Genomic DNA, 26542 nt, shown 5'->3' with positions numbered 1-26542 from the left:
CTTGTCAGTTTCACAGCTCGAAGCAGGGTCAATCTGCCCAAGCTTCTCCCCCTGGCTCCCAGCAGCCTCAATCTCCAGTGGAGTGGGGAGCAGTTGAGCTCTAATTGCCCGGCTTTATTGTGAATTTCACGGTCCTGACACTCCGTGCAGTGCCTACACGGAGCACAGTATTTACAAAGACGCTGTGTCACTCTAGTTGCCTTACGTCGACCTAACTGTGCAGTGTAGACCAGGCCTCACTCGTCTCTCTTGTGAAGACAGATGCACAGTAATTGTGTGGGTATAGGTGGTATGTACTTTTCATATTCTCACTAGCTCATGTTATAACTCAAATCTATTGTGAAAAAAGCTGAAGAGGTTCCCTGCTCCATGGCACTGGGCTTGATTTGCTGTGGGTTGCTGTTATAATTATTGAATTTGTTGTAATGATTCTTTGTGTATTGCTGACAAACTCTCATCCAGCAATTTATCTTTCATAAAACTACAAGGTTGCAAGTACAGTATATGATACAGACACCTCATGCAAAAAACCCAGACCTCTGGTGACCAGGATGGATTGCAAACAATATGACAGGGACTGAACATTAAAGAGTAGAATAAATTGACTATGGAAATAGGAAATCAATATGAAAGTGTACAGCAAATGCATAGAGAAAAGCTGCTAGTAGTGCAGAATACTGGGGAAAAGTGTTAGCACTGAAAAATCATCATCATTTTTCAATGTATTAAATGTAAAGTTCTTGCCAAAAAGGGAGTGTTCTCCTTCTGGCAGATACTTTGGCATTTATAATGTGTTTCAGTATTGCTGGCATAGTCCCAGAGTGGAAACCGATACACTATTGTAATAGGAGGCAAAAAATGTCCAAACCACCCACTTCCCTCTGTGGAGGCTTTACATTTGTGGTTTTTGTGTGCAATTAATCAAAGCCCAAATGCATTTGTATCCTCTGAACAGCTGGGGAACACTTCCATATTTTCACACTGGAGTAGAGACAACTGGTACAGGATACCAATGGAAAATTGTTCTGGGAACTATATTTTTATCTGCTAATACTGTTCATACTGTTTGTAACTAGAGTTTTAGGTGGATTGTGACTTTTCATTTGTTTGCAAGTCATGGGCTTTACATTTGTTCCTTACATTAGTTCCCTGCACTATCAACATTCTTATTCAGTTTGAAAATCCCCAGCATTTTATTTAAAAGCAATACTACGTCTTGTTGCCACTCCAGTTGGTGGTGTTTGTGATGGATCCAGCACTGCAGCGCCCCTTTGTGGCAGGGGCGGATGGGGTGTTGGGGCCTCGCCACTCTTACGTTACCACGCCCGTCCTGTAAGGGCATTCCGATGTGGCCTTATGGCCGGTTTTCCCGTGCTCTCCCCTTAGGTCTCGCCACCCCGACCAACAGCCAGAGTCCATGTATTGCGCCCCCAAGTCTCCGGGCACTGTGGCCCAATGGCCAGAGTCCATGTAACTCACCCTCAGGTGCGGAAGTGTATCCCAATGGTCTGAGAGATAGGGGGACCCAGGCCCACCCTCTCTTCCGGGTCCCGACCCAGGGCTCTCCTATTGGCAGGGTTTCCCCTTGCGCTTAGCTTGGCGGGGATCCTCCCGCAACACGCCAAGCATCAGTGCAGCTTTAACGCTGCTTGTCTCTAAAATGCCCCTGGGTCACTTCCTGCCCTCAATGCCATCTTCTCCACTCCAGTGTGGGGGTGTCCTCCGGTCTGTCCTCTCCTGCCGAGACCTCCATCTGGGACGCCGGGTATGTCTCGGCTTGGCCGGCTCCTGGACCCAGGAGTGTTGGCTGTCGCTCCTCAGGAGCCGGCCGTGTGCATCCTGCTCTTCTGGTGGTCAGCCCAGACTGAGCACCTTTGCAGGCTTTTATACTTATTCTCCAGCTGAGCATGCCCAGCGGGGCTTCCTCTGCCAGGAAGCAAGGGTTCACACCTGCGGTACCCATGCAGGGCCAGTCTGCCCCGTCAGTGTTCTAGAAAGGTGGTTAAGATTGGAGAAATTTGTTTGTTTTTACTGCAACATAAAAGCTCAATACGGAGTGTCTACAAACGTTTTTGAATTACCAACCAATGGGGCCGAAATGTAAATTAACACAAAACCCTCCTGAACCCTCAGCTACAAAGCACTCCCTTAGTATAAATTCACTGACTCAAAAGACTGAATATCTTAGGGCTTAGTAACATCTAAAAATGGCGTCAGTCCCCCCTAGAACAGCCTAAGAGAATAAAATCTCCTTTGAGGCATGTTATTATATATGGCAGAGATTACTGGATCTGCTTCAGCAAGATGAGATCAAAACACAAAAATTTGCCTTTTTATTCAGCAATGGCTGTAAGATCAGGCTTCTACTGCTCATCAAGTGATGAGCTTTAAAAGCTTTAATCCTGCAAATGGAATCTCCACAAGAATTTGGGGACCTTAGAGCCACACTGCGACAAGACCTTTGTCTTCGGCTGTGCATGAGATTGGATTTAGAAACAAAATGAGAGCTAGAGTGACAAAGATTCTGCCTTAACCAGAGGTGAAAAAGTGATTTCAGAATACCAAGTTTATGTATTTCTGAAACCCTGTGAGGCACTCGCTCACCTGTATGGCTTTTAGATACGAAGTTTCACTTCACAGGATGATGATGCTGTGTTGTCTTCTTACTCCTACAACCTACCTTCCCAGGCAATTTAGTTTGAGAGCTGTGTATCACTCTTGTATGGGTGAGGCTGGTTTTGTTTGTTTTAGTTGAGTGGGGAAAGACCCAGGTAGTGTTTGGTCTTTAAAAAACAAAAAAACCTGCAGTCATTTTTTTTTTGTTTTTGTTTTTCAGATGCAGCTACTACTTTGTTATTTTAGGATTTATTTGAGTACTTTTTCCTAGGAGTATACTCAGCAGCTGCTTGGTGACATGACATTAAGGAGATTCACAGTTATTGGAATTATATTTATAGATAATATAATAGATGAAACTGAGTAGAGAAAAATGACTGACAGAAAATGAGACCCAATTTACCTTTGCCCCAGTATCTCACCATGCACCTCTATGGCTCCAAGTACTGTAATGTCTGAGCACTTTCCAACCATTTAAAAATAGAAATAGCAATAAAATACCTTCCAGCCTGTTTAAAAACAAACAGTTGGATTAGTTTCTAAGGTTTGTTTGGGTTTGTGGGAGTGAGTGTCTCTCTGTGTATATATAAAGGAACTTGTCAAAGGAAAGCTAAGTCAAGTTTTTGCATTTAGTTGTGAAAGTAATGAGGTCTAGGGTCATTCTTAACTCTTGTTGGCTTCAGTTGAACCTAGATGTTCCAGAACATCATAGTGGTAGAGAGGATTTCTCAAGTAGTTAATGTGATGAATATAGAGACAGAAACCTTCAGCTGAACTGTGTATTAAAAGCTCCTGTGCAGAGAGCAGAGCATGTGGGTGTTGTGCTTGCAGTGATCTATGCTGCAAAATAGATGGGTTGCTTCATTTTGTACCAATAGGAGGTTTTTTAGGATTGTTCCTGCATATAATGATCAGAATAATCAAGTACATAAGTCACAAATGTGCAACTCACCATAGCCAGATCATGGTCTGATAGGATGAAGTGCAATCATGGATGGATGTTGTGCAGGTTTAAGGCTGAGGACAGAAAACAGGAGATGTTACGGTGGAGGCAAATTATTTTGAAGCATTTTGCTTATCCTATGACATAAGGAAAATGCTATCTTTGCCTCAGTTCAGCTGTAGCCAGCCTCTGTTCCTGTGCATGGTCCTTTGCAATGGAGATGATCATGTAACGTTTATTAGTTTGTGAAAGAAATAATCCAGAAGAGTAAGTAGCTGGGCTAGGTCAGTTTAAACCAATAGGTTTAAAAAAAATGCAAAGGAGAATTGTTAAAACAGTGACACCTTTGTTATAAGGTTTGACGTAACAAAACCTGAAACCAAGCAAATTCGCACTGTGAGCATTTTGCAATTGTAACACAAGTGCAGGTGTGTGAGCCTGTTTGCCTCCACAGAGGATAAATAAGAGAATGCAACTTACTAACAGTTCATCTCATTACTCCTTTAACTCTAATGTGAGGGGCATGTGCTTTTGGTGCAGAGGGTTGAGATTCTGTCCTCAGTAATGATCTGTGGTTACAAAATGACAACCAAAATATGTTTTGAGGTCCTGATCCTGCAATTCAGTACATATTGGGTCACCACTGCATCTGCCTGGAGCCTCACTGAATTCACTGAGGCTCCATGAGAATATGGCAAATTGCCAGATCAGGGCCTTAAACTCTTGTAGACCTCAAATACTTCACATAAGCTGATGAAGTGAGCTGTAGCTCATGAAAGCTTATGCTCAAATAAATTTGTTAGTTTCTAAGGTGCCACAAGTACTCCTTTTTTTTCACATAAGTCGTGTCCACTGTGGGGCAAATGCAATATATTGACTAAGCATATGTAGTCATGCCTCTCAGAGGTGGGCGGATAGCAAAGAGGATAAACATCTGTTCCTCATTTGTCTCATGTGGTACATGCTTGTGCTTTTAATGCTGAAGTTTAAAAAATCTATCCCTGAAGACAATGCATGGTGTGTCTCTGTGTGCAGCCACCTGTTTGTTACATGCAGGCTAGTCATGTTGTGTTCTCTGTCACAGCCAGAGGATTGATGCTAGGGAACAGTTTTGGAACAGTCTGTAGGAGGAACCCCTTCAGTGTGCCAGACCCTCTCAAGCATACACCCCACGCGACCTCACCGCCTCCTTAGACTGAGCCATCAGCACTCCTGCTTCACACTGTGAGCTCCATTCAGTGAGTCCAACTGAGACAGACTGCTGATGGACACTTGTACTCTCTTCAGGGATTAATGTACCTCACCCAGCATTTGCAGTGACGCTCACACAGCGTTGTCAGAATAGGAGTTATTAGTCAACTGAAGGTTAGGACATAGTCCATTCTGGTTAATGCAGAGCCCATCAATCTGTTGTGAACCCCTTGGTTCAAACTCTGTCTGTCTCTCTGTCTGATTTAATTTGTCTCAATCCGGGTGAGAGCCCCCTTCTTCTAGCAGCCAATTTTTATCCCCCGCATCATACCTCTCCTATCCTTTGATAAGGAGCTGGGATATTGTTCAGCTTGAGCTTCTCTAAGGAGAGGTCGGAAGTCCATGTCCCTCTGGGAATTTGGTTGCTAGGTGTCAATGTCCTGGCGACTGGATTTGCCATTGTTTTCTCAGATAGTCTCCATATCGCTGAACCAAGGCCCACACAGCTAGGTGACACCCACACCTATGTGTCTCAGCCTCCCAAGAGAGCAAAGAGTCCCCTTCCATTCACTGGGTAAGCATATGGCACAGGCATCAGCAACCTTTTGGCACGTGGACCTTCATGGAAATCCGCTGGTGGGCCGGGGCAGTTCATTTACCTGCAACATCCGTAGGTTTGGCTGATCGCAGTTCCCACTGGCTGTGGTCCACCATTCCAGGCCAATGGGGGCTGTGGGAAGCGATGGCCAGCACATCCCTTGGTCTGCGCCACTTCCCGCAGCCCACATTGGACTGGAACCATGAACCGCAGCCAGTGGGAGCTGCAATCAGCCAAACCTGCGGAAGCTGCAGGTAAACGAACCATCCCGGCCCACCAGTGGATTTCCCTGATGGGCTGCGTGCCAAAGGTTGCCGATCCCTGATATAACACATAGGGGAAACTGAGGCACAAACAGGACTCTTAAAAATATTACAAAATATTCCCACTTTTGCACATTCTCGTTCTAGCATTTATATCAAACCATATGTATTATGAAACTGTTTTGTTGAATCCAAACTTTATTTTTAAATGATATGCAGCAGCAGCAGGCTGAATTATAGAAATCATTCTGTATATAGTGGTTACAATTATGTCAGACAGATATAATGCTACCACTAGTTGGTCAATGTAAAAATTTAATATTAACAACCATAACAAAATTCAGTGTTTTTTCTCAACAGTGGACATTTCACCCTTAAGACTCTTACAGTGCTGCTTTGTTGCTGTTTTGACTCTTCTTTTCACAGCACTGTTCATGGTCTAAATGTGTGCTTTAATCTCTTAGCCAGATCCTCAGAAGTGCTAGCACTTGGTAAAAGGAGGGTGTAAACTGGCTTTAACGCACTTTTGCACTTCCTTCATCCTTTGGGGGTAACTGGTGCTGATTTCTTCCCTGATGCCACTTACAGCAGCTTCAGGATGGTTCTGAGTTATATCAGCTGGTAATAGCCACAATAGCCCTTTGCACATTCGGGGGATTGTTGGAGGATAGCATGCTCTGGTTAACCTCCTTGGTCCTCCAGAATGGCCTATATGCCAACAGATTGGGGGTGGGGAGGGAGTGTAAAATGGGCTATGTAACCTGAGATTCTCAGCAGCTGGCTGCTTAAACCAGCTTTCCATGCATGGCACCCCCAGGGTAGCTCAAAGAAGCCAGAGATGTGACCTGAAAACTTTACATTTATCACATTTTCTAGCTGCCACAGATATTGAAAAGGCTGTGTATTTGTTTTCACCCATTCATATCACCACTTTACCATTCATTGAGAATAGTCTTTCCTCTTGACGGTACAGGCTGCCAAAAACAGACTTCTATTCAGTGGAGTTAGTACCTGTTTTCATTTCAGTGGTGACTGATAAATCTCAGTAAGTAAAAACCTGCGATCCATAACTATCACTTATCACAGAAAATTGTGCATGTCTTGATCTTTTTCTCTTTGAAGCCAGTGTGAGTTTTGCCATTGACCTCAGTGGAAGCAGGGTGTTGATTCAAAATGTATGCATTTTGATTTGCCTCACAGAAGAATGTAAACAAAACAATATAGCTTTTTTTAAGAAAAGGAACTCGGGAGAGGTGATTTCATCAACAGTTTTCCTCTGTTTCATTTTACTTAAACTTTTTATATTATTTGTGAGCTATTTAGTTTTCCTTGCATTTCTGTTCAAGGCTTGCAGCAGTTTCTAAACGATTACAGAGTGTTAGGTCTTGTCTAAATGTTATGACACCACTAGATGATGCACACTGATGATGCTGTTTCGGGGGTAGAGGTGGGGGGGAATCAAAGCAAAACGACAAATGTAATATTGTTTGTGCCTGCAAAATTACCAAACTGTGCTAAAACAGAAAAATGCATATCTAAAATACAATTTTTAAAAGAGGTTTCTTTGCACGTGATTCTTTGGCAGCAAAAGTGCTGCTTTTTAAAATAAAATAGCATTGGCTAATTTTTTATTGTTATCCAATAAAACAGTAAAAGACTTTGTGACTACTAACGCCTGCTATTGTTTTAGTTGCTTGTGCATTTTAGCAGGGCAGGGATTTCTTTTTATGTGTTTATGATGGAAGCATGATGGGGTTTTTTTGTTTTTTTCACTTTGCGGATAGAATATGAGGGGGGAAATCAATAAAACCAAAATTTGCAGGCTTTACACCGATGTCAGTTCTGTAGTTTTTGCTATTGTAAAATCTCTGAAAAAAGTAATGGATATGATAAAATGATTTCTAATTTCATCAGTGTGCTAATGTTTTCATATGATATTGAAATGAACTATGAAAATGCTAAAATCATACTGAGTTTCAGAGTTAACACAGCACTACATGTTAAAAGCCTTTTATCAGCTCTCCAATTATATTGGCTTTTGTGATGTGACACTAAAGTCAATATAATTTGAAACTCGTTTAACTAATATGTTCGAAGTTTGTTATTGCAATAGCCTTAACAGTAGCATCCCAGCCCAACTCCTGATGAATCTTTGTATGATTGTCTCATGCGAAGGGGGAATATGTAAATGAGAGTAATTTTTAGTACAATATTTTTGTTGTCATTGAAATGAAAGATGTCGTGCAGGTGTCTGGTAATGCTGGCATTCAAAGAAATGTGTTTGAAAACCAAAACTCTCAATATTGATTTATTTTTCTCCTCTAATTTGAGTACTATTTTACCAACAAAAATGATTTGTTTCAAGTTGATGTATTTAAACTATTTAAAGACTGAAATACCATTTCACTATTTTAGCCTTTGTGTTAAGGCAAATCATAGACTTTTTAAGGCCAGACAGGACCATCATGATTATCTAGTCTGACCTCCTGCATAGAATCATAGAAGATTAGGGTTGGAAGAGACCTCAGGAGGTCATCTAGTCCAACCCCCTGCTCAAAGCAGGGTCAACACCAACTAAATCATCCCAGCCAAGGCTTTGTCAAGCCAGGCCTTAAAAACCTCTAAGGATGGAGATTCCACCACCTCCCTAGGTAACCCATTCCAGTGCTTCACCACCCTCCTAGTGAAATAGTTTTTCCTAATATCCAACCTAGACCCTCCCCCACTGCAATTTGAGACCTTTCCTCCTTGTTCTGTCATCTGCCACCACTGAGAACAGCCGAGCTCCATCCTCTTTGGAACTCCCCTTCAGGTAGCTGAAGGCTGCTATCAAATCCACTGTCACTCTTCTCTTCTACAGACTAAATAAGTACAGTTCCCTCAGTCTCTCCTCATAAATCATGTGCCCCAGCCCCCTAATCATTTTCATTGCCCTCCACTAGACTCTCCAATTCGTCCTCATCGTTTTTGTACTAGGGGGTGGGGGGGAAACTGGACACAATACTCCAGATGTGGACTCGTCAGTGCCGAATAGAGGGGAATAATTACTACTTTTGATCTGCTGGCAAAGCTCCGACTAAGGCAGCCTAATATGCCATTAGCCTTCTTGGCAAAAAGGGCACACTGTTGACTCATATCGTCCACTGTAATCCCCAGGTCCTTTTCGGCAGAACTGCCGCTTAGCCAGTCAATCCGCAGCCTGTAGCAGTGGTGTTCTTCCATCCTAAGTGAAGGACTCTGCACTTGTCCTTGTTGAACCTCATCAGATTTCTTTTGGCCTAATCCTCCAAATTGTTTAGGTCACTCTGGACCCTATCCCTACCCTCCAGCAATCTATCTCTCCCCCAAGCTTAGTGTCATCCGCAAACTTTCTGAGGGTGCAATCCATCCTATCATCCAGATAATTAATGAAGATGTTGAACAAAACCAGCCCCAGGACTTACCCCGGGGCACTCTGCTTGATACAGTCTGCCAACTCGACATAGAGCCGTTGATCACTATCTGCTGAGCCCTATGATCTCACTACTTGCTGGCAAGAATACTGTGGGAAACCGTATCGAAAGCTTTGCTAAAGTCAAGGTATATCACGTCCACCACCTTCCCCATATCCACAGAGCCAGTTATCTCCTCCATAGAAGGCAATCAGTTGGTCAGGCATGACTTGCCCTTGGTGAATTCATGTTGACTGTCCCTGATCACCTTCCTCTCCTCCAAGTGCTTCAAAATGGATTCCTTGAGTATCTGCTCCATGACTTTTCCAGGAACTGAGGTGAGGCTGACCAGTCTGCAGTTCCCCAGATTCTCCTTTTCTTTTTTTAAAAAATGGGTACTAGATTTGCCTTTTTCCAATTGTACAGGACCTCCCACAATCACCACGAGTTTTCAAAGATAGTGGCCAACGGCTCTGCCGTCACATCAGCCAACTCCCTCAGCACTTTCAGTGCACCGCATCCGGCCCCATGGACTTGTGCATGGCCAGCTTTTTCTAATAGTCCTTAATCTGTTCTTTCACCACTGAGGGCTGCTCACCTCCTCCCCATACTGTGCTGCCGAGAGAAGCAGTCTGGGAACTGAACTTGTCTGTGAAGATAGAGGCAAAAAAAGCATTGAGTACTTCAGCTTTTTCGACATCTGTCACTAGTTTGCCTCCCCCATTCAGTAAGGGTCCCACATTTTCCCTGACCTCCTTGTTGCTAACATACCTGTAGAAACCCATGTTGCAGGCCACAGAATATCGCCCATCCATTCCTGTAATAGACCATAACCTCTGGTTCAGTTACTGAAGTCCTCAAATTTAGGATTTAAACACTTCAAATTACAGAGAATCTACCCTTTACTCTAGTTTTAAACCAGCACGTGATCAGTGCCTCAGGCTGCAGAGGAAGGCAAAAAAACAAATCAAAACAGGATCTCTGCCAGTCTGACATGGGGGAAAAATCCTCGAGAGGTCCTCTAATCCAGTCCCCTGCACTCAAAGCAGGACTAAGTATTAACTAATCATCCCTCACAGGTGTTTGTCCAACCTGCTCTTAAAAATTCCCAATGATGGAGATTCCACAACCTCCCTAGGCAATTTATTCCAGTGCTTAACCCCTCTGACTGTTAGGAAGTTTTTCCTAATGTCCAACCTAAACCACCCTTGCTGCAATTTAAGCCCATTGCTTCTTGTCCTATCCTTAGAGGTTAAGAAGAGCAATTTTTCTCCCTCCTCCTTGTAACAACCTTTTATGCACTTGAAACATGGCAGTCATTTACACCCCGAGCATGTCAATGAGACCCATCAGGCAGACCCCTGGGAAATAATTCTCTGTGGTAACTGGAAGCTCTCCCCATCTAGTGTCCCATCTCCAGCCATTGGATATACTGGCTATAAGCAGTTGAAGACAGGTCACATGGCATTGTAGGCTACCATCGCCTCCATAAGCTAATCAAATTCAGACTTGAAACCTGTGAGGTTTTTTTGCTTCCACTATGCCTCTTCGGATGCTGTTTCAGAACTTCACTCCTCTGATGGTTAGAAACCTTTGTCTAATTTCAAGCCTAAACTTGTTGATTGCCAGTTTATCTCTGTTCTGGTGCGAACATTGGTGTTTAAATTAAATTACTCATCTGCCTGTGATTGCACTCTATAAATACATATCTCCCCCTCAGCCTTTATTTTTTTAGGATAAACAAGCCAAACTTCTTAAGTCTCCTCTTAAATGTAGGTAGTCCATTCCTCTGATCATTCTACTAGCCCTTCTCTGCACCTGTTCCAGGGTGAATTCAGCTTTCTTAAACATGGGTGACAAGAACTACCTACAGCATTCCAGATGAGATTTCACCAGTGCCTTGTATAATAACACTTCCCTATCACTACTGGAAATATCTTGCCTGATGTATCCTAGGATTGCATCAGCTTTTTTCACAGCTGCATCACACGAGTGGCTTATAGTAATCCTGTGGCTGATCAATACACCCAGGTCTTTCTCCTCCTCTGTCGCTTAAAACTGATCTGTCCCCAGCTTCTAGCAAAATTTTTTGTTGTTAGTCCCTCAGTGCAGGACCTTGCACTTTTCATTATTAAATTTCATTTCATTTCTATTATTCCTGTTTTTAAGGTTATCCAATAGGAATCAGCTGTTCAGCAGTGGGCAGGAGGTGCTGGAGGGAGGGGCAGAGTGAGGGCAGGGCACGCTTGAGAGAAGGGGAGGAACAGGAAGAGGCGTGGCAGGGGTGGACACTTGGGTGAAGGGGTGGGGTGGGGTCTGGGGTGGAGCAGAGGTCAGGCACCCCTGAAGAAATGAGAAAGTCAGTGCCTGTGCCCACTGTATTTCCTTTGTCTAAAATATTAATTATCTTAAAGAAAGGCATGAGGCTGGTCTGGAACCTTTTGTTAAACTGTGTTTTGTTTTATCCCAATTTTTGTTCACCTCTGTATCCTTCACTCTCTCTTTCAAAATTTGTTCTAAGACCTTGCATACAACTGAAGTCAAACTAATAAGCCTCTATTTTCCTGGATCACTTTTTTCCCTGCCTGAAAAATAGGCACTGTATTAGCAATTCTCCATTCCTGGGTCTGACCCCTGAGTTTACAGATTCATTAAAAATCCTTGCTATTAGGCTTGCAATTTCATGTGCCATTTTCTTTAATATTCTTGGATGGAGATGATCCAGGTGCCCAGATTTGGTCCCATTAAACTATTTGAGTTTGACTTCCACCTCAGATGTTGTAGTTTCTACTTTGACATCCTCATTTCCATTAGCCAACCTGCCACTACCCCTAAGATCTTCCGTACCCTCATTAAAAATGGAGGCAGTCATTTAGAATTTGGGCCATGCCTAGGTTATCTCTAATCTGCATCCTATTCTCAATTCCCACCTTTCAAATCATATCATAATGCCACTATATAAATCCATGGTATGCCTACACCTTGAATATTATGTGCAGTTCTGGTCTATTAGAACTGGAAAAGGTACAGAGAAGTGCAATGAAAATGAATAGAAAATGAATGGAACAGCTTCCATACGAGGAGAGATTAATAAAAGATGACTAAAGGGGAATATGATAGAAGTATATAAAAATCACGAATGGTATAGAGAAAGTGATTACGGAAGTGCAGTTTTCCTCTTCACATAACACTAAAACCAGGGGTCACGCAATGAAATTAATAAGCAGCAAGTTTAAAACAAACATAAGGAAGTACTTCACACAACACACAGTCAACCTGTGGAATTCATTGCCAGGGGATGTTGTGAAAGCCAAAACTATAACTGGATTCAATAAAGAATTAGATCAGCTCATGGAGAACAGGTTCATCAATGGCTATTAGCCAAGATGGTCAGGGACACAACACCATTCTCTGGGTGTCTCTAAGCCTCCAAAAGCCGGAAGCTGGGACTGGACAACAGGGATTGGATCATGTGAAACTGCCCTGCTCTGTTCATTCCCTCTGAAGCATCTGCTATGGTCACAAGACAGGATGGACCATTGGTCTGACCCCAGATGACTGTTCTTATCTCTCTGTTATGCATCAACAGAGAAAGTACTAGCAACAGAAGCAGATAGTTGCAGCCTACTGCCCAAGAATGCTTACTTAAAGCATTATGGTTTTGTAAGACATAAAGACGACAGGCATTGGACTATGTGCTGTGAGAAATAGCTCTTGCCAAACCCTTTACTTCCAGCAACAACAACCAGTTGTCCCCATACTGCATCCACCTCATTGACTGAGAAAGTGAGCAGTGGGATGGGACAGAGGGAGCACCTACCCTAAATATACACATCTCTGGAGTAACCAGCCAGCCATAACTTGTCTCTTAGATTCTGAATTGTTAAGGTTAGGAATGGTCTTGTTTAGATTCCTGTAATATCATGTACAAATGTAAGCTATTACATAAATATTGTTTCTTTGACCACACACTGTCCTATCTGACAGTCTTTTACTTATTACTCTCCCAAAACTCCCATTAACTTCATTGTGGTTTTCCCTGAGTAAGATGGCAATAAGTCACAAGTAGAGTTGGGAGAATACAGGGGGGAACAAAAGTTCAAAGAATAGGATTTCATATTTTAAATTAATGTCTTCAGAATGTTCTTGTCTGGAGGGTTAGGGCACCAGAATTGTTTCTTACGATTGTTCTGTTCAGTCTCTCTGGTGCCAAAGCAGAGACACTCTGGGAATTTGTGCTTGTATCATCACAGCTTATCTCTTAGACAGCAGTTTAGCCTAAAAGTTCATCTTTCACATGTACTGCAGAAAACAAATAAAAGTAGAACTCTGTCCAGACATTCAAACAGCTTGAGAGCTCAGCTTTTAAGAGCTTTTCACCTGAAAATTGGGCTTAAACTTGTGAGTTCACCTGCAATTGTTGAGCCTTAAAGCTTCACGCTTTTCAAAACTCCTGGATTCTTATCTCCTCCTAAAGTTTTCTGAAATGGATGTTTCCTGACATTGATTATACACTAGAGGAGACCTACATCTGTCTTCCCAATCCAGTAGTGAACAAATAATGTAAACTTGAAGACTGCTTGACAATAAGATCTTCATGTTCTGATCATAATAAAATGCCATTCAAGAAAGTATGTGCTGTCATATTGGTACTGGAAATATGCACTCTTTTAGCTCTACATCATGAATCAAATGAAAATACTGTGTGTGTGAGTGAGAGAGTGAAGGTTGCCTGACATTGTAAAACTACATTTAGAGTTACTTATAACGTTACCAAGCTTTCACCATTTGCCCTGAAATTTTCTATTATGGGTGCCTGCCTCAAGCTGACATGTTGTGGGGAAAATTTCATTTAAATTGTTTCAGTTGTTTCCAAGAATGGGGTTGGGGGGGGGACTGTTTTGCCCATATTAAAAATAAAATTTGTACAGCCATTTTGTTGAGAAGTTCTATTGCTCCCATGCTCTGGCATAAGTGTGGCATGGTTGCAACCTTGGTGTCATGGTCTGCCCCAGGACTCCTGCTGCCCCTCTCCTGGCTGGCTCCCTTGTAGGGGCACTTGATTGTCTGTCAGTCTTGAGACTGTCAATAAGAATATCTTGCAGGTAGAACAGAGGACACGGGCCGCTGGAAGCAGCGCAAGGCTGGGAAGGTCCCTGGAGGGAGGCCTGGCGCAGAAGCTGTCTGCCCCTCTCCCCACTCAAATTGTTCCACATGGCCTCTCGGTCATGATGATGGGGTGGCAGAGCCAAAATTGAGTATCATGGCAACCTGGTGTGCAGGGAGGGGGATCAGCGCTGCTGAGGCTTGGCCTTACAGCCACAGCATTGTGTCGGGTGTATGTCACGGCCAAAATTAAGTAAGAGGCATTCCGACCTGGTATGCAGCCCTGTGGGGCCAAATCTGAGTGGGCAGTGGAGCAGCCAGCACTGATCCTCCTCGCTGCTGCCATTGGGAGGTCCCAATGCTGACGCCTTGGCATGGTGCCCCTCCCAATGGTATGCACTGTGCTTAGTGCATGTGTGGCTGTAGGCACCACTGATCCTTGTAAAAATCTGCCAACATTTGAGCGAGGCGGAGGTTACCTCAATATTCATACTTCCTAACTTTTGAGCGCTGTTTATATATAAACACACACTACGATAAGGCTAAAGTCCCCCTTAACTTTGCCTACACTTTAGTCAGGCTGGTGGGGGGCATGAAAATAATTTCTTTAAAAATCAGTTTAACCTGGGTCCACAAACACAAACATGTCTTCATTTATAATAGCATAGCTACTGCACAGTAGTAAGGCAAGTAACCTACTTATACCCATGCTGTATGCCAGATTTAGCACATAGTTTTTACATAATTGAAATGGAATAAATCTGGCTCACTGACAGACAAATTGGAAAAGAGCTTTGGCCAATGAATGTCCAATGCTTTGTTGTAACAATACTTCAGGACCAGTCCTGCAAACCCTTAATTATGTGAATGAATAGTCCCTTGATATTTATGTGATTATTCATGTAATGATTATTCACATGAGTTAAAGGTTGGGCCCTAAGATTACTTTAATAAAAATATGGGTGTAATGGACAATATTTTTCACGCATGTATGTGAATGCTAAAGCTGCAGGTATATGATTTTCATAGACTGCATGCTAAGGCATCCAAAATGCTTCTAATATATAATGTTTAGCAAAACTTAAGCAAAGGTGGTGTTTTCAGCTCTGCCCATAATGCCGCACTCCTAGAATTAGGGAACTCTGAATTCATTATTAGGAAATATAGCAAAACAATATGAATACATTTGTTTTTCTGTTTGAGTGTTTCACATTTAGGGCTTGCTTGAAGTCCCAAGGTAAACTGTCGAAAGACTCCTGTTGACTTCAGTGGGCTTTGTATCAGGCCCTTACTAGGTTTTGTGTGTGTATGAATGTATAATACACACACACACATTGAGCAGGTTGTGTGTAAATATTGTCCAAGGGAAATTTTTGCACCTATCAGGGGAATGAGAAATGTGTTCACTGAACAGCAGGATTTCTTTAAAGCAGAAATTCTCTGGACATAGTGACACCTATAAACCCATCCCAGTCAGCAGTAAACACAGGCTATTGAACAGATGCTTTCTTGGCTAGCACTCAAACTTCTTTAGCAGAGCTTCTTTTGTGTATACACTCCCCTGAGCTAATGGAATACTGACAACATGTTTTCTAAAGAAAACCTGTGTATGAGAAAATTGCTTAGACATGCACAATCTCTTTTCGTGGGGCTGTCAAGGATTTGTATTGATGCTTGATGGTATATTATTAACATGCTTACAAAACTAATTTAAAGGCAGTGGAGCAATGCTGTTTATACTATTTGCAGTCATATTACCATTACTAATTACATTATATTGTTATACTCACTGATACAAATCAAATGCTGGTAATGTCAGGATTAGTGTAGGATGGTAGAACTAGCTGGTTTTCACACCCTTTGATTCAGCTTGGTACTTGTCATCTCTTTCTTTAGAAGAACCTGAAATGATGCAAATACAGTTTGCTTTTATTTCTTGTCCTCTATTTTCACCTTAGGATAAACTTCAGTTTTATAGAGCAAAACACTGTTTAGTCAACTGAAGGCCATTTCATTTATTTAAGAGAGCAGCCATATTTATTGATGAAGTGTAGTCTGGAAGGTGTTAATTTTTATTTTTCGTCTTTAGGGTCAGAAATAATGGGTGAATAATGTATAATGGGATCAACATACTTCATTTAAGGCATTTTAGTGTCCAGAGTAGAGCAGCCTGTACTGATTAAGTGGTCTGACTTTATTGACTACATTATTAAATATGAATTCTATTAAACTTAAGTACAGTCTTTTTTCCCCCTTCAAATGTTAACATTAGTGCAAGTGCCAGGGTAAAACTCATGACATTTAGAAAGAAGAGAGAATCAGATAAGATTTACCAGAAACAGAATGTATGAATAATTGAAGAAGAACATCTGTAACAATGCTGCTCCTTTAGATAAATCTTGACAAAATATTTTTCCATTTTGTGATGGGGAAAAAGTTGCTGAGGGAGGGTTCAATCAATTGTTCCTTAGGCACTGTAATCAGAACAATTTCTGAGTTTCTTTCTGAGACTTGATTTATCTCCCCTATATCCCAAGGGTCATCAGTATGATTGCTTTGGCACCGCTATTTTATGGTGGGAAAACAAAACCTGTCACAGTAGACTGCGTATCCTCATTCCTGGATCAGAAGTATAACCCTTCGTTATCAGATAAAGTACGGAAATTCACATACTATGACTGTCTTTCTCTCTGTACCATCCGTGCACACCGCCCAAGGTTGTCACTCTTTTGGTAACTTGGAATGACCCTGCCACCTCTGTAAATGAGATCCAGGAAGTCTGACTGTCCATTTTTGTTCTCAGCTGGGATTCTAGCTCATGGTACTAAGTAGAGTCAATGCACTAAACTGGGATAAATTAGAGCATTGAGTCATAGTGCCAGTTTTACAGCTGAAGCCTGGCTTCCTTTGGAGTTCTAGCAAAATGTAGCATTTCATACCTGATATTCTTCCTATCACATTGCAGCCCTCTTCTGAGGTGTAAAGAAATGACCTTTCTCTTTTTCAGCATAGCAAATCGCTTCTCTGAATGCGAGAGCAAGAGAGATTGCTATTGCTTCTGAAGGGATAAGCTTCTCTTGAAGAATGTGCTGCTACTGCTCTGGGTAAAACACTTGCAGGGGCTATGGGGAGTGTACAGTCTCAAAGGCGTGCTCCTTTTTTCTTTTAGGGCATTTGGGTTTGTCAGTGTCTTATGGTGTCAGAACTACTGTAGCTTTCCCTGACTGCTGATATGTCTTCAAATAGCAGATCCGTATATAGCCTCCACTGCTTTCAATTTTAAATGAAACTTATACTAGTGAAAGGTGATAGATTTGACAACACTGGAGGCTAAAGTCCTCTGTTTATCCCAGGTGCAGTGCAGTGCCCAGCAATGCAAACTTCTTCACACTGATGCAAGAGTGTATGCCAACCCTGATCTTGAGGGTCAGTCTCAAGGGGCTAGAGAGCAGTTTGAATCCTTCACCTCTTTTTGCCTGAGACAACCAACAGGCATGCCACTTGTGATAGTGTCTTTTGGAATCTAGAATGCATCACTTTTGAAGCAGATTGAAAACACTAATGTATTTCACATAGATGTAATTTCACATAGTGCCTCACAGTATCTCCTTGGCTGGAATACAGTTTATTTTTGTTCATAGAGGGCCACATCTTGCAGCCCTTCCTCAGTCATAGAATCATAGATTTTAAGGTCAGAAGGGACCATTATGATCGTCTCGTCTGACCTCCTGCACGATGCAGGCTACAGACGTAGGTATATTTAACCTGAACCTAATTCTTTGAAGTGTAAATTAAAAATAAACAAAGAATCCTTAGTTCAGAATTACCAAGTGCTGTCCTTAAGAATTGAATGTATTTAGGTTTCTTGTGCCCCAAATAAGAAAGAGAGCCTCAAAATAACCTTCACATGTATTATTTATTCAGTGCCACAGTTGTGATGAAGCTTTCCACACCTAAAAAGATAAATCCTCATTCCAAGATTAGTCTTAATTAGACATTACATAGACAATAAACAAATGTAAAAAGGGGGAATAAGAACAGAAGGGTTGCAACAGTGGAAGACCTTGAGAGAGAAACTGGCTATTGACAAGTTTAGGCTTGAAATTAGGTGAAGGTTTCTAACTATCAGAATAGTGAAGGTCTGGAACAGCCTTGAAGGGGAGCCATGGGAGCAAAAAACCTAGCTTAGGGCTGCCAATTTTGGTTGGACATATTTCTGGAGACTCCAGGCCAATCCTGCAGGGTTGGCAACCCTAAACAGGCTTCAAGACTGAGCTTGGTAAGTTTATGGAGGGGATGGTTTGACGAGGCTGCCTACAATGGCATATGGCTGACCTGTGACTGCAACTAGCAAATATCCCCATTGGCTGGTGATGGGACACTAGATAGGGAGGCTCTGAGTTACTATATGTTCGGTCTTGCCAAAATGCTCAGGGTACAAGTGGTTGCCATATTTGGGGTTGGGAGGTAATTTTCCCCTGAGTCAGATTAGCAGAGATCCTGGGCTGGGTTTTTTTGGTTTTGTTTTGTTTTTTTGCTTTCCTCTGCAGCATAGGGCATGGGTCACTTGCAAGTTTAAACTAATGTAAATGGTGGTTTCATGATTTAAGGACTTCAGTAACTCAGCCACAGTTCATGGGTCTATTAAAGGAGTGGGTGGGCGAGGTTCTGTGGCCTGCAATATGCAGAAGGTCAGACTAGATAATCATGATGGTCCCTTCTGGTCTTAAAGTCTGAGTCTGTGTTTACTATTTTGTTTTGTCTTAGTTTCTTTTTAGGTTTTTAAAGCAATTAACATGATACTTTATGGTGTGCGGAATGAAGGTTGGGTGTAGGTCAGGAATGGAATGCTGAGTAACAGAAGTAACTTAAAGTAAGATTTACAGTGTCACGGCAGACTACAGTCACACGCAGGGGAATCATAACACACTCTGAAAGTGGAACTTGGATCATGATACTTCTTCTGTAGTTCAGATGCTTCTCTCAGATCTGCAAAACAGATCTCCACTTTGATTGGGGGAGTTTCCCTTCCATAACTGCCATTAACACCAATGTGAAACCATCCCAGGCAATTTCTTGCCAGGCAATAGGTCATAGGAAAGTTTATTGGTGAAAAATGTGTTTGACGCCCTTTGACATTGTCTTTAACACAGTGAGTGGGTGTGTTAGTCTCTTTGAAAACAAGCAACTTTGAATGAATGGCTATCTGCCGCAGCTGATTTGTTCCAAGATAGCAGTGGTGTTCACGATAAGGCACAACTGATTTCACATTTTTCTGTGGAGTTGGGTTCTTTTAATGTCAAACAATTTTTTTGGCTTTCCAAAGTTTTTGTACAATAAAATACTGCAATTTCTATAGACCAAACTTGGTGGTTGTTTTTCCCTTGCACAGTGGGGTCCATTCCTCCCTGAACAAACAATAAAGACAAGTTGCAAGCAACAGAATGATGAAGACAGTATAGGTCATGCCAATTGGCATACACAGGAGCAGAATAAATTGGCAAGGGCTTATCTGGTGCTCTTTCCTTGAATTAAGTGCTTATTATGGAGGTATTTTTGTGTGTATCAAAATGTCAGGGCACAACTATATTCAGGTTCCTTGATTTATTATTTTTCCTTCTTTCTTGGATCTTTTATTTCCTTGCCATAAATAAAGGGGGATATTTAACTTTTCCCTCTGTTTTTGACAAGGTCTCCTTCCATGAAGATGATTTTACATCTGCATATAAAGGACTAGTCCTGTGTAGGCAGCAGTGCAGAGCCTCATCACCCCAGAACTACCCCTGTGAGTGCATCCATTTTAACACCCATCTGAAGGACCCTTGAAGGACTGCAATGTGGCTTAGCTGCACTGGAGTGTAGGGGTGAATGAGGAAGAGTCTCTGTGCATGAAAGGGACTGGCCATAAATCTGACCTAATGTCTCTTCTTAGACTATTGTATAAAATGCTTCTTGGTTTTACTAACTATTATATTATTTTATTCCCTTTAATATATGTGGGGCCATACCCAACAGCATTTACTGCTAGGGAAGCTGGATCTGTCTTCAGAGTGATGATATTGTACATGATGCCAGTAGATAAGTAGTAAACAGACATCAGATTCCTGAAGATTAAGAGCCTGATTCTGCAAGCCTATTTTCACACAGGTAGTGGCGTTGACTTCAGTGGAACCTCCAAAAATCAGGTCACTTGTTTAGATGTCTTAAAATAGATTTTGGTTTTTCATTTGAGGCTTCCAGGTTGGAAAATTGTGACTTGCCTAAAATCACATAGAAAACTCTGGCAGAACTGGGAATAAAACCCAAAGTCTTGTCTGCATGGTCCCTTAGTCTGGGATGTAAATTTTAATGCACACCAACATGTCACTCCCTGCTGTTGTGCACTAAAAGTTCCCTCATGTATGTTAACATAGCACAGTTTGAAACAGGACTACATAATGTGCACTGGGGAACTTTTAGTACCTACCAGCAGAGTCTACACGGATGGTTAGTGCGCAACACTCTAGTGCTCATTAGAATTTACACTTCATCTGTTGTGCATTAAGGCACTGTGTAGACAAGCTCCAAGTCTCTTAACTCCCCTATCCTATCCATTAGCCAGACAGTGTCATCTGTCTCACCTATTTCCCTCTAAATCAGCAGAAAAGTAAAGCATGTGCAACTCCCATTGATGACAGCAAGAGACACAAGTTCAGCATTTCCTATGTTTGTTCCTTTAGCTTCAGTGGGAGTTTTGCCTAAGTAAAGACATACATAGACATTTAATTTGTGGAATTGAGGCTGCTAAACTCCACAAGCATTATGCACATCTCTCTGTATGATTTGGCTGAAGAGACCCAGGTTAAGACTTTCAGGTCTAGGTAGCCAACAGTTTTCAGCACCGAGACCTCAGTTGTGGAACTCCTCACCAGAGGAAGGAAGATTTGACAGTGTTCGGATTAAAATCTGAAACTTGTCTGTCTTTTAGATTCAGATCTCCCTAATTCAGGATTCTGATTTCTTTTTTTTAATATATTAAAAAAATTCAAGCTCTTACACATTTTTGGATGGATGGATGGATGCATGGAAAAGAGAGATTTAAGACCTGATCCTGCTGTTCATACTCTAGCAACAGTTCCATTAATTTTACTGGGAACTTTGCCTGTTTATGGACTGCAAGATCAAGCTCCTTTAATAAACAAGAAAGATGTAGAATAATTAGAAATAAAGCATGAACAGGATTTTACTATGTATTGGATTTTTTAGCTGACAAAAGCATGATTATTGTGGGAGTTTTAGACTAATCTGCCCTTACTCTTACTTTTGTGCATAAAGTGTTGACACTGTAGACAGTTTTCATTACATTTTGCAGGTCTGTGGTTGTCTGCTCATTTTATTGGGAAATAGAGCAGTTGGTAGACCTGCTTCTTGTTATCTCCCTTGCTGTTGGATTGCAGTACATCACCCTTGATGCTGATTTTATGTCACTTCCCCCACAAATTGATATTCAGCCAGGATATTTTCCCAACCCTTCTGTTTGTTTCCCCTACTGGGGAAGTGTTAGCCGACGGCCAAGGATGTTTGGTGAGGTGCCAGCTATGCCCGTTTATACCATCCGTGACTTTAACCGCTAGGACGCACTGTCCCTTCGCGGCGGGCAGCCCGGGCTAGGCTGACGGATGCCCCAAGGTCCTAACCACCCGTGACTTTAACTGCTAGAGTTCAGAGCTCCTTCGCAGCGGGCAGTCAATACTGACTGACAGGTGCCCCAATGGCAGCACTAAGAGCCTCTCCACACCCGTGACTTTAACTGCTAGAGCTCAGAGCTCCTTCGCAGCGGGCAGCCAGGATTGACTGACAGGTGCCCCAAGAGTTTGCCCCGTGGAGGCGGCACAACTCAACACTAGGCTCTTAGTACTCTCACCTAATGGCCAGGCTTTAGAGCCAAAACGGCTGAGGTTCTTTAATTGTGTTGGCTGCTTTACAGTAAACCAGAGAAAACAAGTCAAGCTTATGCATAAATGGTTACCAAAAATTATTAAGCTAGATTCTAATCATGTGGTTACAAAATTGCTAGTGCCTACTTATTTAAATGTAGAGATGTTACACACACAAACAAGTTACAAAACTGAAGCCACAATCCCAAAGAAAGAAAACAAAGTATAGAGCTCTATTTCAAAATATGTGTACACTAAAGATAGGAGATCAGGTGTGGGTGCTTCTTACCCTCCTTGCATCTCTCGATTCCAGCGGTGCCAAGCCAGGATCGGTCACTCAAGTCCGCGGAAAGACGAATAAGGGACAAGGCGTAGGGACCCTCTTAGCTACAGAAGCCTTGGGAGGCTGTCACTTATCTGACCAGCAGATAGATAGTGAAAAGCACTCCAAAATCATGGTGCTGTAGGTCCCCTACTTATACCTCTGTACTCCTTTATTCTCTTTCTCCTTTCTTATGCCAAATTGAGGCTGGTCTGTCTGGGTGACGCCAGCTTTCGCAAGAGTAGTTTACACTTGCAAGGGAGAGAAACAATAAGTGTCGACTACTGGACATTTCTTTTATTAGGGTAAATATTTTCCCACCTAGGATGTTGGTGTGTGTGCATCACGCTATTTAGTAGGGGCTAAGAGCCATGTCTGTCACAGGGCCTCTGCCTGCTGTGAGCTTAATCGTCGTATCTGTTCCCAGAGGCACATTGTAGCAGCACACGTGTGCTTTCACAGCTTCAAAGGCTGTGCTGGAATATATGTTAAGTGCCCTGTTCCGGCTTCCTCCTGTGTTTCCAGCAATGCTGGTCTGGGGGGGGCGGGCTGGCTGTCTGGCTACAGGAAGTAACTAGATATATTCAAGATCTCCTTGAACCTCAGCAGAACCTGAAAAGTGTGTGCTCTTTGACAACAACCACCATGCAAGGATTCTCATTACACTGTAGGTCAGGAGGTGACTGAGTCTTCCCTGTCTTGAACTCTAGGTTATGGGTCTCATCTGCGGCTATGACAGCCATCTTTAACCATCCTTTACCATTTTTAACACTTTTTTTAAAGCCACTCTTTTTTAGAGGTGTTTTATTTTTCATTACTGTCAGCCTCTCTCAGACGCTCCTCTCCTCTTGGGCTAGCTTTAATTTATCTGGGCAGAGAAGTAAAGTCCCTCTTACTCCCCTGTCTAGACAAAATGGGATTGTGTATCCCCAGCCTTGTTGGGGCCAAATAGGTAGCACACAGAATGAAATAAGCTGCTCCACAGAGCAAAGGGAGATTAAGGGAGGAAGTGTACATTTGGGCCATAATACATTCTCAGCGCAGCTATGTGTCTTCCTTTACTCAAGGCAGATTGTAAGGTTACAGTCCTTTAGATTTAATAATCACATATTATTTAACATTTGTTCATTTTATAAATATTATATATAATATAATATTTGTATGTTAATGGTCCCTGCAGCGTCTTTACCTGGAAGGGGAATACATTATTTTCTTATTAACATTACTGTTTTTATTATACTTCTTTACAAAACCACTTGTAGGAAACAATAATTCTGAAAGCTTTCTAGAGGAGTTTTGATAGTTTAAGATAATGGATTTGATAACATATGCCAAATTCTACCTTCAAATATATTCATATAACTCCTATCCAAGTGAGTGGGAATTGCACAAATTTATCTGAAGGCAGCATTTGGCTTGATTCGCCTCTCTGTGGTTTTATACCTGTGTAATTCCATTGACTTGAGCTGAGTTGCACTTGATTTATACCTGTACAAGTAGAAAGACTAACAGGCATAAAATACCAGCAAGAGAAGAAATCTTCTGAATGTGGAATGTATTTTAAAACATTTTCAGTTGCCTTATTTTTTTTGGTTAAATTATATTTATTAATCTCCATGGAGTGCATAAATACTTTTGATTCAAAGAACATAAGAATTATTTTGGTTTAAAGTGAGTTTTCTTTCAAATGAGGTGTTACTTCGCAAAGAAAGGATCTCCCCACATTCATCAGAAACATCATGTCAGGTATCAGAGGAGACTGCTTTAAGTGGATATAAATAGTTAAGAAGACTTGCTGCTTTCAAGGCAGGGTTTTTCAGAAAGCTTTTAAGAACTGTGATATAACGCTCTAAGAACACAAGACTCACGTAAGATATCGAGATATCTGCTGGGAGTAGTTTGGAACAGACGTGTTTTTTCCATTGGGATTGACAACACTTTTTGATGTAAAGTTTTCTGATGTTCTTGCTTACCATATGATAAAGAAGTGGGCAAACAATTCTGAACAGAATACTAATGTCCTCCTTGAATATATTGTACAAAGATGTTTGTACGGAATTCAGAATCATGACTCTGTAGAGAGTGGATTTGAAGTGATCTAACTTCCACATGTGTTATTCTTAACCTAATGTTAGACGTCCAGGAAGCCCTTCTTTTCTAATAAAATAATAGTTGAATATCTGAGCAACACAATACACAGAGGAGAAAATAAAAATGTACATTTCTTGCTCTCCCTTTGCTTCTCAAGTAGAGTACATGATTTTTTTCCTGTTTATAACTGCTTAAAATTACTCTCGCACTACTGATCTGTTGTCAAAATAAATAACCCAAAGAGCCATTTCCTAGAGCAATATGCAGCACTGAAGATTCTGCAAACTTTTGGAACCCAGGAAACTTCTTCTCCACAGATGCTGTTTTCATTCCACACACATGGATTAAGATTATTGTTGAGGTATCAAAGTCCTACACCCAAAAGGGGATTTGAACTACATAGGGCTATTTATATTCAGCAGTTGGTAACAGAGCATGAACATCCATTAATGCTCCCATATTAAACACAACTTTAATTGCAGTTTTAAAGATCTGCTGGTTTTGCTTTTTAGAGTCTCAGGGTTGATTTAATAATATCTTAATAAAAAGCTTAATAGTGCATTAAATTAAAAAATAAGTTTTTTCTTCTTATGAGACAGCAATTTCAGTGGGTAGTTCACTAAACAGAAAACTAAACCTGCTCTGCTGTTTTGAAAATCTGTTGCCTGATTGCAGCAAAGTATAGCACAATGTTGTAAAATCAGCCTTAAGAAAGTAAATTGTTCCTTGATGTAGCACTTCAAATGTTACCAAGCATGTACTTGGATAACCAAGATATAAGCTTTCAGAAGCCTGAACACCCAAGAGAGAATTATTTCATTTCCCCTGCCAGAGATTTGCCCATATTTCTGCTTTATATATTAGCCAACACTGGGCCAACGGGTGGAGGGATATCTGAAAATCTGTACTAAAAGTAACACATCTTTTTATTTAAATATTACTTGCTTTTTAGGCACTGAATTTTGGAGATATGCCGAAGTACTTGTGGGAGATTTGGGTACCTGACAAACCGTGGGTGGTAAGATATCAGATCAATGAAATTAATAAACAAAAAATATATATTTTTAAAAGTTAAATATTGTGGGCTGTGTTCCCACTGAAGTCAGTGGTCATAACTTCCATGGGGCTGATTGCAACTGGATTACTGTGATTTTGCAGTGTTGTAACTCTGTTCATTTCAGTAGCATCACCCTGGGGTAAAACTGAAATAATGTAGTGGTAAACTAGGACCATGCACTGCGGGAGAAGCAGAAATTGGTCATGCTGCAAGTCTAAATCATGCTTTCAAATACTCTGACACTTGACACACTGTAATCTGTACCCTATAAGTAGCCAAGAAACTTGATTTTGTGAGGTGGGTAAGATTTAGTTTAGGATGGAAGGTGTGTTATTTCTTTATTTTTAACAAAATTATTATGGGTCTATTACTACCACTCTTACACTGCCAAGCAGTTACTCATATGATTAATCCCATGGATTTTAGTCACTCTTGTGAGATCTTCTGACCAGTAAGATTAAGGGGGTCAGTCTGGCTCACGAAATAGTACCTTGTGCTACCACAAGTCTCACTAGTCTCAAATGGCTGTCACCTACATGCCTGTGCTCAGTGCTTAATTTTTCATGAAAGAGGTACCAGGGCTCAAGCAATTTTTTTACATTCATAACTGAAGCAGCAAGCCCAGAGGTGATGGGGCTATAAATTGCCAAGCCTAGAGGTGCCGGGGCTCAGCCCTGGCGCAAAGTAAGTACTGCCCATGCTGAGGCATAAGGGGAGTAAAACTTTCCTTACGGCCCTGTGTGGAATACCCAGAAATTAGGCCCAGTTAGTGCTCTGCATCTGCTACCTTCTCCCCACAACCCAAGAGGAAGGAGAAGACTCTACCCCCTAAAGCACTGACCACCACATCTGAGTCAATGCAGGTAAATGGTACTTTGCTACTTCCCCTAGAGTCAGGGGTAAACATGTTCCTAAACTCAGAAGTATAGTTCATTCCCTGTGCAAAGCTACAGTCTGCCCTTTGGTTTCAAAGGACTCAAGCAAAGGTGGCAGCATCTGTTAATTAGT

At 41.7% G+C, this 26542-nt stretch overlaps 1 protein-coding gene across 6 annotated transcripts in view; it reads left to right on the top strand.

Annotated features, from left to right (window-relative positions):
* PCDH9 (protocadherin 9) overlaps window positions 1-26542 on the top strand; it is a 912396-nt gene that overhangs the window by 363531 nt on the left and 522323 nt on the right. For 3 of the 6 annotated variants that reach the window (XM_048851874.2, XM_048851857.2, XM_048851895.2), the window contains exon 3: window positions 25430-25495. The exons of the other annotated variants lie outside the window; for them this stretch is intronic. In XM_048851874.2, the coding sequence (XP_048707831.1) occupies window positions 25430-25495 (66 nt within the window). The remainder of the gene's footprint in view (window positions 1-25429; window positions 25496-26542) is intronic. 6 annotated transcript variants of the gene reach the window in all.

Source organism: Caretta caretta, chromosome 1 (assembly GCF_965140235.1).
Source record: "Caretta caretta isolate rCarCar2 chromosome 1, rCarCar1.hap1, whole genome shotgun sequence".
Taxonomy (NCBI): Eukaryota; Metazoa; Chordata; order Testudines; family Cheloniidae; genus Caretta; species Caretta caretta.
The sequence above is the reverse complement of the archived record's forward strand: the minus strand, read 5'-3'. Positions and strand labels throughout refer to the sequence as shown.